The sequence below is a fragment of the Phocoena phocoena genome, chromosome 12, assembly GCF_963924675.1.
Source record: "Phocoena phocoena chromosome 12, mPhoPho1.1, whole genome shotgun sequence".
NCBI classification, from domain to species: domain Eukaryota; kingdom Metazoa; phylum Chordata; class Mammalia; order Artiodactyla; family Phocoenidae; genus Phocoena; species Phocoena phocoena.
Window position 1 is genome coordinate 73288549 of NC_089230.1, and position 13429 is coordinate 73301977.

The 13429-nt window shown below is 34.8% G+C and overlaps 1 protein-coding gene across 4 annotated transcripts in view; it reads right to left on the reverse strand.

Moving 5' to 3' along the window:
• The window catches only part of DOP1A (DOP1 leucine zipper like protein A), an 86506-nt gene extending 73421 nt beyond the window's left edge, over positions 1-13085 (reverse strand). For all 4 annotated transcript variants that reach the window (XM_065888484.1, XM_065888485.1, XM_065888483.1 and 1 more), the window contains exons 1-4: positions 12948-13085; positions 9890-10071; positions 3393-3563; positions 945-1134 (exon numbers count right to left, since the gene is read on the reverse strand). In XM_065888484.1, coding sequence (XP_065744556.1) covers positions 945-1134; positions 3393-3563; positions 9890-10071; positions 12948-13085 — 681 coding nt within the window. The remainder of the gene's footprint in view (positions 1-944; positions 1135-3392; positions 3564-9889; positions 10072-12947) is intronic.
• Positions 13086-13429: the final 344 nt, after the last annotated feature.

A 13429-nucleotide genomic window follows, 5' to 3' on the forward strand; every position in this document is an offset into this window, starting at 1 on the left:
TAGATCAGTGTTTACAAGGACTTGGGAGTGTAGGGGAATGAGAGTGACTACGAAGGGACAGAAAATAACTTTTTGGGGTGATGTAAATGTTCTCTATCTTGATTTTATAGTATGTATATGTGTATATAGTATGTATATGTGTATATAGTATGTATAGTATACTATAGTATGTATAGTATGTATGAATTTGACAAATGACTGTATGTATTTGTCAAATTCATACAACTGTACACGAGTTAATTTCAGTGTATGTTAATTACACTTTAATACATATAACCAAAAATCTGCATAAAAATCTGTCATTTCATAATCATGTGGGGAAAAAGTAAAGGATGATTAATCACAACCTTTTTTTTTAAACATTTCAAAATGACCCTTAAGGGATTCTTTGGTTTTCACTCCTTGCTCATTTTAAGAGTACAGCACTCTACAGAGATAAAAGGTTTCCTTCTGTTCTTAATCTTGAAATTAAAAAGTATAAGCAAACAATGTGATTTTTTTCAACTATCTTTCACTATCTGCTTTAGTAATACATCATTTTGCATAAATCCCATACAGAATCTGGCTATCACTTTGTCTAAAATCTGTCTTTCCTATAAAGAAATCTATGATCCAACAGAAGGTACACTTCGGGATAATATAATGAATGTGGCTATGTTAACAATGGTCTAATCAGTTAGCAAGATGGTAATAAAGACCATTTATTTGCTTGAATAACAGATAATAAAGATAACATATAAATAACAATTCCTTTTCCATGAAAAAAACTTTGCAGGTTTTCAAAAAAATAATTAGCGACTATTTTGGTCTTTAAGTTTCCTTGATGAAAAATGTAAGCTCCATGAAAACAGGAACTTCATTCATGGCACGATTCTCAATATCTGGAATTTTGTGTCTGGCTATAAAGAAGTATGAGTTAAATGAGCAACCACATGTATACCTACCATTAGCTCAATATCACTGCCAATTATATAAAGCTGATCTTCCATGGAAAGCTTCCTGTTCAAATGGGCGAGAACATACGTGATTCCAGGTAAACGCACAGCAGGACTGGTTAGAAGGCTACCCCAGAGGGCACTGTAGAATGCCGACTGGTCCACTGCAGTAGCAACCTTTTCCAATAATGTGTTTGTTCTGAGGTACAAAATAAAGTGGTTGAAAAAGGGAAATATTTAGTTTCACGATGTTAAACACAAATCATTATCCTCTCCCAGAATGTATGAAAGCATCCCTGCCATAGTCATGTGTTCCATAGGTGGGAAGAAGCATACACGTCAGAGTCAGAGAACTGGGGTGTAAGTCCTGGCTCTCCCAATTACTAGCTGTGTAATCTGGGGAAATCACTTAGTCTTTCTTCAGTTCAGTTTCCTCAACCGTAAAATGAAGATAACAAAAACACCACCGCAAGTCCCATCTGCCTCAGTGGGTTGTTAAACACATACATTACAGTTAATAATAATCCTATAGCAGAACATATCTTCTGTTGATTTTCTACAAAATTTTAAAGGTTATTTCTAAATATTTCCTTCTCTTTGAAATCACATTATGTAATTCACTATTTCAATGAATTATCCTATGACAAAATCAGAGATGCATTATTGCTCTATTAAGAACTGCATTTAAAGAATAATTACCTTTCATTTGTTTTAAACATAAGATAAACAATGCAATACACAAAAATTATTACATTGCTGTGTAGCAGATTCAGAATCAAGAGAATCTGATGACGAGTTCTACTTCCTATGTGATTTAATACTAACACTGTAATCCCTTCTAGCCTCAATTTAACTACGCATTAAAAGAACATGTTTTCATATCATTTTATAGAACTTGTGTGAAATAACTGGCAAAACATATTGCTATGGTCTGAATGTTTATGGCCCCTGAAAATTTATACATTAAAACCCTGATCCCCTAAAGTGATGGTATTAGAATGTGGAACCTTTGGGAGGTGCTTAAGTCATGAGGGTAGAGCTCTCATGAATGAGATTAGTGTTCTTATGAAAGAAATACCAACAGAGCTCCAAAGTCCCTTCCAGTAGATGAGGATATAGGGAAAAGGCTCCAGCTATGAACCAGGCAGAAGGCTCTCACCAGAGCATGGTCATGTTGGCACCTTGATTTTGGACTCCCAGCCTCAAGAACTGTGAGAAATAAATTTCTGAACTTTTGCATTTCTGAATATTTCTAAATTTCTGAAAATAAATTTCTACCCAGTCTGTGATATTTTGTTACAACAGCCCAAAAGACTAAGGCACATAACAAGATTAAATCATAGAGATACCACAGTCATAAAGATCATTATTCAATTTCTACGTTAAATTTTTAATTATAACTAGCAGATTTATGAAATGGTATTCATTGTATGCTTCCCTTAGGAGAATTAATAAAACAATTTAAAACAAGACTGATTTATAAACTTAATAATCTCATATTGTGTTTCTAAACTTGTAAGCAAGTAAGTAAAAAAGTTAATAAAAGTAAATGATAAGTTTTGAGGACTAAAGTATTTTTTCTCAAAGTAGCTTATAAGAGTAATCCAATATTTTCAGGATTAGATTCTTACAGCATTATGGGAGCAGATGAAATACAATAAAAGAGTAGCTGGTCAATGCACTGGAATAAATTATTTAAATTTAAATCATTACATGTACTCGTAAAGAAAGTTTGGCATTTTCTTTTTCTGCCACCTTAATTCATAATTTCCTTTTTGGTACGAATATCAGTAACAGAGATATTAAAGATACTTAACGTTACCCTGCATTGTCTACCACTATTAACTTCCAAAGAAATGATAGGCTCCAAAACAGATCAAATCATTTTCTTTGAAGAGTTAAAATATCAAGAGTATCATGTCAATAGGTTGATGCTAGGCTATTTTCCACCATTAACAATTTAAAAATTGATGGTACATGGCCCAATTTCCCATTCATTTTATTAATTTAAATGTCCTATCTATTGTACTATTATTTTAAATTATGGGTCACAAATTTTTGAGTGATTTTTATGTGCTAGGCACTAGACTAAGCGATATTGAAATATTATAGTAACACAATGAAATAGGTTATGCTTTTTTATACATGAGAAAACTCAATAAAGTTCAGAAATGTTGAAAAAGCTTTCCTAAGCTCACACAGTGTCTGTCAAACTAGGATTTGAACCCAGTCCATCTACCTTCCAGGTCTGTGCTCTTATTACTCAGCTAAATTTTCAGTGTGATACACAAACTAGACACACTACAATAATTTTTTTGCTATAAAAATCTTCAGGTGATATACTGAAGTGTCAAGAATAATTAGTTTTTGTGATGCTAATATTATTGATTTAAGGATGCTTGCTGACAAATCCATGACTTTGATTACTTAGCTGCAGCAATAACAGTACTATCTTACCTCTCATAGTACTCTGACCCTTCTTCTAAGCCAGGAAGAATACCAGTTAACAATCCTTGTAGACCAGGCTTCAGTGTTTTACCCAAAGGCAGATAATATATCTCATACAAACTTAGCAATGTTGGTTTCACCGACATGGCAGCATTTGCAAGAAGAGGAAATAGTCCAGAACTGTTTTATAAAAATAAAAGTGGGGGATAAAATAACTATAAAATATTAATTCATATGTACCAACATGTGTGTATAAATCTTTTTAAAATGAAATAATGTTATACTGCTCAGCTGAAAATGGTACCTCGTATAGTGATGCCTTCTATATCCATTAAACCAACCTAGGTCTCTCACCTGAGCTTCATACTCATAAACCCAGTGGCCACCTAGCTGTTTCACAAGGCCTTCAAATTTCACAATTCATAAACAGAGTCCCCTCTCTCCCCCTGCCCCAAATCCTGATCCTTCCCCTGTAATTTCCATTTCAAAATATGGCATCAGCATCCATCTGGTTGACCAAAGGCTATACATCTTAGAGTGACCCTTGACCCTTTTAAAAAAATCTACTTTAAATCGGAATCAATTACCAAGTTTTCTCTCCAAGCCATTCTCCTAGATATTTTTTGAATATAATAAATTCTCTCCATCTCCATCAGATAGCTCCTTAGAAGAGACCACCAAGATATCTCAATCATCATGTCTTACCAAGTACTGCTTCAGGATAGCCCTGAAGCAGCTGTTCTCAATAAAACCTTCCACTGGTTTCCTGCTGCCTTTAAGATATAGTCTAAATGCTTAATGTGGCTTTTAACATCTTGCTACTACATACTTCTATAGAGACCATGTATGCTCACCAATATCACTCCTGCACCCTCTGCTCCAGCTACACTGAAGAATTCCTCTCAAGTTCATTTTAGAACTTTCCACACCCTCGTTAGCGAGCAGGCCTTTGCACATGCTGCTCTGAAAGATACAATTCCTGCTCCCTTACTCACAACCTCCTTGTTGTCTGGATGATTCCTAGGACTCAGGAACTCAGCCTAAGCTGTTTCCTTGAGGAGACTGTCTCCTAATTAGACTAGGTTAGGCTCCCTATTTGATGTTCCCATAGAACCTAACACTTATTCTAATAAGTAATTCTGTTCTTACTCACAGTAAGTAATCCTACTGCTGTGATAATAATAAGTAATGCTAGGGACTTCCCTGGAGGTCCAGGGGTTAAGACTCTGCGCTTCCACTGCAGGGGGCAAGGGTCCGATCCCTGGTCGGGGAACTAAGATCTCGCATGCCACACAGTGCAGCCAAAAACAAAAAAAGTAATGCTATTCCTTGCAGCAGCAGAAGGAAACATCAACAAAGTAACAAGACAACCTACAGAACGGGAAAAAAATTGCAAACCACGTATCTGATAAAGGGTTAGCATCTAAAACACATAAAGAACTTGTACAACTCAATAGCCAACAAACAAATAACCTAATTACAAAATGGGCAAAGGACCTGAATAGACTTTTCTCCAAAGAAGATACATGAATGGTCAACAGGTACATGAAAAGATGCTCAACGTCACTAGTCAACAGGGAAATGCATATTAAAACCACAGTGAGATAACATCTCATGCCTGGCAGAAGGGCCATCATCAAAAAGACAAGATATAACAAATGCTGGTGTGGATGTGGAGACAAGGGAACCCCTGTGCACTGCTGGAGGGGCTGCAAATTGGTACGGTCACTATAGAAAACAGTATGGAGATTCCTCAAAAAATTAAAAATTCCACTTCTGGGAATATATTCAAAGGTAAAAAAAACCACTAACTCAAAAAGAATCCCCATGTTCATAGCAGCATTATTTACAATAGCCAAGACATGGAAACAACCTAGGTGTCCACTGATGGATGAATAAAGAAGTTGTGTGTATGTGTATACACACACACACACAATGGAATATTATTCAGCCATAAAAATGAGGAAATCCTACCATTTGCAACCACATGGATGGATCTTTAAGGTAGTATACTGAGATAAGTCAGACAGAAAAAGACATACCATATGATCTCACTTATAGGTAGAATCTTAAAACAAACCAAAACAAAACAAAAAAACACCCAAACTCATAGAAAAAGAGATCAAATTTGTGGTTACAAGAGCCAATGGTAGAGGGAGGGGGAATTAGAAGAAGGTGGTCAAAAGGCACCACCTTCCAGTTATAAGATAATTGAGTACTAAGAATGTAATGTAAAACATGATGACTACAGTTAACACTGCTATATGATATACAGGAAAGTTGTAACAGTAAATCCCAAGAGTGCTCATCATAAGGAGAAATTTTTTTTCCTTTATTCTTTTCTTCTTTCTTTTCTTTTTATTGTATCTATATGAAAAGATGATGTTAGCTGAACCTATTGTGGTAATCATTTCACAGTATATATAAATCAAACCATCATGCTGTACACCTTAAACTTACACAGTGAGGAATGTCAATTATTTACCAATAAAACTGGGGGAAAAAAAGAGTAATTCTAATAGATAATTCTGTAATACCAGAAAGCAAGAGACCATGACTCTCTTTTTATTTCTGTATCCTAAATCCTTAACACCAAGTCTTGCACTTGCAAAGTGCTTACCAAATGAATTAAGAATCTGTCTTGCTCCTACTCTATACAGAAAACAGAGGTCATCTAGTGGGAATTCCCTCAACTCGCCATTTTCCTGCCTTCAGTTTTAGGTAGTACAGTGTGACTTAAAGCTACAGTAGTAACCTCTTCAAAGCTACCTTGCCCCAGGGCCCAATGTCTCCTTTTGCCAGGGCCCTGCTTTATCTACCATCCTTTTTCTTTCCCCTAATTTCTTTCTTCCTCCACTGACAATTGTACTTAAATCTTTCCTATGACTCTAAAAAGAGAACAAATTACAACAACAAAATCCCCAAACCTTTATCTTAACTACCTCCTGGCTTGAAGCTGCCTTCCTACTTCAACTTTTGGGGGAAAAAAAAAAAAGCACTTCTCCCAATTTATCACCTCCCATCTGATCTTCAATCACGACACTTCTACCTGCTCTACTGAAGCTGTTCTCCATACTGTCACCAATGTCTACTAATCGCCAGATTTGATGGTCTATTTTCAGTCCCTACTGTTTCATGTGCCAGTAATATTTGATACTATTAACCACAACTTTCTCTTGAAATTCTTTCCTCTTTTGGCTTCAGGTGAGCTGTCTCCTGGTACATTTTCTATCTCTGGTTCTTCGTGTTCCTTTTCAATGACTACTTTCCTCCACCTGCTCTTTAAATAATGTGACTCCTAAGTATTCACAGAATGGTCTCATTCCTTTACCCTCCTTATTATTCACAACGTACTGGGTGATCTCAATCATTCTCTTGGCTTCAACTGCCACCTGAATACTAACTGCTGTAAAATCTCTCTAGCCTGAAGTCTGGGTTTGTATTATCAAAAGTTTACTTTACATATCCATTTAATATTTTACGCTGCTCAAACTACATGTCTAGCCTTCTTAGTAACACTTCTGTGTACTGTATCATATTAAAAAAAGTAAGTTTGAAGACACAATATGGTATTTTTTCATATAATAGGTTATAGAACTTTAGAAGTATTTGTATTTATGTAAAGCATAAACCTTGAGATTAACTTACTTAATAAAAAATAAAAAGTCCAACATTAATATAAACTTTAGTTTTTAAATTAGCTATACTTCTAAAAAATACACAATAACAATTTTACTCCATAAGTTATGTGTATATAAGAATGTCTGCCATATTTAGACATGGTATTCTAGAATTAATTTATTATTCTTATATAGCATATTGCTAATAAAATTAGATATACTGCAACTTCGTAAAACAGCTGTTTCTTAAAGTAAACTTTCTGTTATTTAAGAGTTTAAAAAGTAGCAGGCATGAGTTATATAAGAAAAGTCTTGCCTTAAGAAAGGAATCTATCAGTTATTACATGTAACTGAGCAATTTTCAGTTTTTTATTAAAAAGTGCTGTTCCTTGGAATATAGTGTTTATTATTAGTATTAAAAATACCTATTACTGACTTTAGGTTCTATTTTTAAAACATCCATGCAGGATTTAAAGAAAGAGAAAACACATACACAGTAAAGTAGATCAATGAAGTTAAAAGTTTGTTTTTAAAAAGACTAACAAAATTGATAAACTCATGACAAGACTAACCAGAGTAAAAAAGGATGTCTGCATCACCAATGTCATGAATGATAGAGGAAAATTGGATATGCACATGCAAAAGAACGAAATTAGACCCCTATCTTACATCACTTACAAAAGTTAACTCCAAATGGATTAAAGACTTAAATATAAGGCCTGAAACCATAAAATATAGAGGAAAACATAGAGAAAAGCTCCCTGACACTGGCCTTGGCAATGATTTTTTTGGATAAGAAACCTAAAGCAAAGGCAACAAAAGCAAAAATAAACAAGTGTGACTACATCAAACTAAAATGGAAGAGAGGATAAGATACGGGGAAGCCAGAACGAGAAGTTCTAACATATGTTTAATCATAGTTCCAAAAAAGGAAGAGAGAATACATGGAGTAAAGTCAATTTAAAGAGACTCCAGAATTGATGAAAGGTATTGATTTACAGATTTTAAAATCCCAACCAGGATAAAGAAAAAGATATCTACCTCTAAATACATCACAGTAAAACTGCAGAGTACTAATGACAAAGATGTAGAAGTAAATACGCAGACTTCTATGAGCTGATATTTGATCAGAGACCTGGATTAAAGCATTACAGGGTGAGGAAAACAAAGAAAATGAGGAAGAATAAGCAGAGACCTATGTTGTCAGAATGGAGTAAATTGGGTAGAAAGTGATAGGAGTTAAGAGGTCACTGACACAGACTGGGCCAAAGTATATAAAGCCTTAAAAGCCATAGTAAGGGCTTTGAATTCTATTTTTAAGCGACAGGAGGAAGTCAATGGAGGTTTTTAACAGAGGAATGACATTACCTATTCAATGTACTAAAAAGTTTACTCTGATACTATGTGGAGAAAAGGGTGTAAGAGAATAAGAACAGATGTTATATGAATATTCGGAGGCCAGTAACAAAGACCAGGCTAGAGATAATGCTTACTTAGTGTGGATGCTGCCAGCAAGCGTAGAGAGAGGTAGATGTATTTGGAACATGGAACAATAGCTAACATTTATTGAGGACTTATTACATGCTGTACATTGTTCTAAGCACTTTATATATATTAACTCTTAATTCTGTTAACAATACTATGAAATTGATCATCTTATTCCCATTTTTGCAGATGAGAATACATACAGAGAGAGGGGAAGAAAATGGCTCACGATCACAGAGCCAGTTAGCTGTAAATATGAATTGTCTTGACTCCACTGCCTCTGCTCTTAACCACCATGAGATAGAACTCTTAGCGACAGAATGTTCATGAGAGGAAGGAGAATATGGGCAAAGAAAACAAGATGTCAAGTGTAAGTCTGAGATTTCAGGCGTAAATGGATGGATGGTGGTGCCATTTACTGAGCTTTAGTGCACTGCAGATGGCCAGGTTTATGGGAGAAGGTGAGGTTAGTTTGGAGCAGGTTGAGCTTCAGTTGCCTTTAAAGATCCACACTGAGGTGGCGAGAAAGCCAGGAGTTTAAAGCAGAAGTCAGCACTAGTGATACCAAGTTGGGAGTCTGCACATAAAAGATAAATCATGGCTTGGATAAGCATGCCCAAGGAGAGAATATAAAGTAAAAACATTAGGTACAGGACTAAGCAAGCCTTAAGGAACTCCATATGTAGAGTTTAGGGAAAGGAGAAAAGGTTGGTAAAGGAGATTGAGAAAGTAACAAAACTGGAGAATGCAGTATAACAGAAGGCAAGAGAAAAAGACTATTTTAAGTAGAGAATGGTCAACTATGTTGAAAGGTGCTAAGAGATCAAGGTATCTATTTTTTCTCAGGGTAGTTCTCTAGCTTAAAAACATAGAATGCACTGTAGTCTCAACAATTTTGAAAAAAAATAAACTTTTCAAAAATGACATCTGAGAAGGAAAAAATTCTTGTATTAAGAAATATTAGGGACTTCCCTGGTAGTCCAGTGGGTAAGATTCCACGTTCCCAATGCAGGGGGCCTGGGTTTGATCCCTGGTCAGGGAACTAGATCCCACATGCATGCTGCAACTAAGAGTCTGCACGCCACTACTAAGAAGTCCGCATGCTACAACTAAGAGTACGCATGCTGCAACTAAAAGATCCTGAATGCCGCCATGAAGATCCCGCATGCTGCTACTAAGGCCTGGCACAGCCAAAATAAATAAATAAATAAATAAATCTTAAAAAAGAAAGAAAGAAATACTGTAAATTTTTCTGAAGTATTTATTTATCAAAATATTTAAGACTGACATCTGAAAACTTTCATCAAGGACTTTTCAATTTTTACCTTTTACTGCAAAAAGCATAAAATAGCTAAAAATACTTTTTACTTACATGCAAATAGACAGTAAAATTATTCTCACCTATATAAAAAAAGATCTTTGGCAAGTCGCTTAGGTCCAATGATTTTGAAGATAATTTCATATGTTTCAAGTGCCTTCCGATGAACTCCACCTGGTAATGCTGGATGTAGACATTGAGCTAGGCGTTTGCCTATGGTCAGCTTTTTGGGTACCACTTGGTACTTTGCATTATTTTGTAAAACCTTGAAGAAAACATTTTAATTCAGTTGAGAAAAATATTACATTTCACTTTATTTCCATTTTCTAGCATAGTATTACCAAAAACCCTTATAGGACTTCTTTACACTCTGAAAAACTTATAGAGGATGTCAAAAAATTTTTGTTTTTGTCAGTTACATCTGTCAATACTGGATTTAAAATTAAAACTGAGGATTTAAAAATATTTATTAATTTGTTAAAAAAAAACTCATTACGTGTTAACAGAAATAACATTTTTATGAAAAATAACAATACTTTCCAAAACAAATTTGTTCAGAAGAAAGGCACCGTTTCAGATGTCTGCAAATCTTTAATGTCAGTCAGCCTTCAACCTATTTTTGATACACTGTTTGAAATACATGAAGAAAATCGAACCTCAACATAGATACTTTGTTGGAAGAGGAACAACCACTGCTGTACTATATCATATTATAGCAAGTAATTCTAGTGCTAACAAGGACATACATGAGATTATAATTGCCCATTTGCTTTTACTAATCTCCCAATTGGGCCAAATACATGTTGCTGTATTTATTCAGCCACTACATTTCTTTAGAGATGATGGTCAAGGCAGAATTTATAGAAGAAGATGCTATCTCACAAATCACTCAAAGGAGATTATTTAAGTGATAAAAGACTTACAAATGCAGTTCTTCAGAGTATTATGGCAAAATGCTGATAGAATACTAGAAAATGAACACTCAGAATGAATACAGTATAATAGACCGGAACTGGAATTTAGATGAAACACAAAAGAAGTCCTTTATTTAAAAAAATAAAGAACTGAGGTTAAAATATATAAAATGAATGATCTGCCAAAGGCAGTACAGAAGAGAAGCACTAGATTTTCCATTTCATAAAAAAAGCGGAGGGTCTGAGGTCCACTTAGATATAACATTTTCAATGTTCTTCCCACTACAAGCCTTCAATCCAGTTTTAAATTGGATGTAACGAATGTAAATAAAATTAGACCTATGAATGCAAAGCAAATCAAGGGCACAACACTAATAAGACTCCAACTACAAAATATTTTTATTTTTTGAAACTAGCTGCCTTCCATTTCTAGAATATTACTTTGCATTTTGGATGCAGGAGCAAAGAATCAATATTTACATATATTTTAAAGAAAAGTATAATTATTACCAGAAGTACTTCTGTAGAAGGAAACTTAATGATGTGTAACACAAAATGCCTCAATAAAGAAAATCTACTGATACCAAAAATTTTTTTTTTAAAAAGTAAAATATAGCATTATTTTCTAAAAGCACTTGAGTTAGAAAACTTGTATAAATGAGGTATAATAATTTAGTATATTAATAAATAAAATTTTATACTAAAACATATTTAGACTATCTTCAACAAATTTATATCTATATAACCCTTGCCTTGTTTCACCATGATTTTAGGTAAGTTTCACCAATGCCTTGTATATCCTATGTTTTATTATCTGGATACAGTGAAATCTGTTTTCATGAATACTGATTAAGTATAAAAAACTAGGGGCGTCCCTGGTGGCGCAGTGGTTGAGAGTCCGCCTGCCGATGCAGGGGACACGGGTCCATGCCCCGGTCTGGGAAGATCCCACATGCCGCAGAGCGGCTGGGCCCGTGAGCCATGGCCGCTGAGCTTGCGCGTCCGGAGCCTGTGCTCCACAACGGGAGAGGCCATAACAGTGAGAGGCCCGTGTACCGCAAAAAAAAAAAAAAAAAAAGTATAAAAAACTAATTATGTACTTAATTAGGCAAATTAATTTCCACAATTTAATGAACTGCTTTTACACGTAGTTCCTAATAAATCTTCAGAAAGAGACCCTTCAGGACAAACAAGAACCTAACTACCTTTAAACAAACTCATATTTTTGGATGCAATTTCTTGGGGATATTGTAAAAGTTTTGAGAATTTATCAAACCTCAAATGACAAATGTTAGAAGTTAACATGTCAAACAGAAGTTTGTGCACCTAATTTTAAGATAAATCCTTGGCATTGGAAATGAAGGCTTTTTTTTTAAGATATCAGGGTAATTATCTATAGTATGAGGTTGAAAACTAGTGTTCTTGGTATGTATTTTAAGACAAATTTCTTTCCTAATAATCGTATGCTAAACTGTTTGATGTTAAAATAGTTACCGGAAGAGCTCGCCCTTCATATCTGCTCCCCTAGTCCCTTTAATATTTAGTAGCATTTGTATTCAATAACAGATATTAAAAACAAACCCCCAAAGCCCCCAAAATAAAAACTATGTGTGTGAAGTGAGAAAACTTTGATCTAAGTTAAAAAAAAAAAAAGGGGTCAAAATTTAAAGCTACAAGTTGATCAGTGATGCCACCACAATAACAGTGGGTAACAACCAGACGTGTGAAGAAGGATCATTCAAGGCCAAGCTCCAAGGCCGAAGCAACAGCTTGTCACTTCTGTAAAAAGTACTGACTATAACTAAGAACTGCCTGGACATAAAATGTTTTCTTAATGCTACATACCATTTGGAAAGGACACAGCAGTTACTGCTTTCCACATGCAATTTTTCATTTTGCTGCTAGGAACTCCAGAACCATATCTGATGCTCATTTACAGGAACTTATTAACCTTCATGGTTAGCATATTTGCTTCCTAGACTTGTGTTTATAGGTAATAAAGGAATAACTATATTTTTCAAGTACTGTTGTGGTTTTGGCCTCAAAAAAAAAAAAAAGTCTGACTATATAGGCATGCAACTCATGAAGTAAAATAGCAGAGTCAAAAGTAATTGAGGTTTAGCTATGTTTTTAAATTCTTTACTTCAAGGTTGAGAGAAATTCAGTAAATACAGATGCAGATTTCCGATTTTTACTCCATTTTATAAAATGAGTAAGACAGACATACCTTATTAAGTTTTCCAAGTGCCGATATCAAATCTGCCCATTCACTGGAGTATTCAAAATTCTTTAGTGCTTTATCAATTGCAGCTACATAGTTTCTGTATTTGGAGTCACTCAATAACTCCAGCTCTTCTGTGTTCATCCTCCCACAGCGTCCCACTAGAGGCAAATTCCAAAGTCATGTAAAATCATCACCTACAAAAAAAGTCTGCAGGAGGAACCAAAGTTACAAAGTAAAGTATTAAAATGGGTTCAGAATTAATGGCTAACTTTTAAATGTTCCTTGAGTTAGGAGTGATCAAAACTTCAGTCAGCTAGTACGCAGGTTCACGGAAGTATTCAAAGACAGCTTCAAAGATAAATACTCATGTGTTGCTTTCTAGGAACTGGAAAAATGGCTGTGAGGACTTAGGGATTTATAAAGGAGGAAATATTCCTGTACTTATTTCATTTTAGGAATCATGTTATTTCTTTGTCATATTTGCT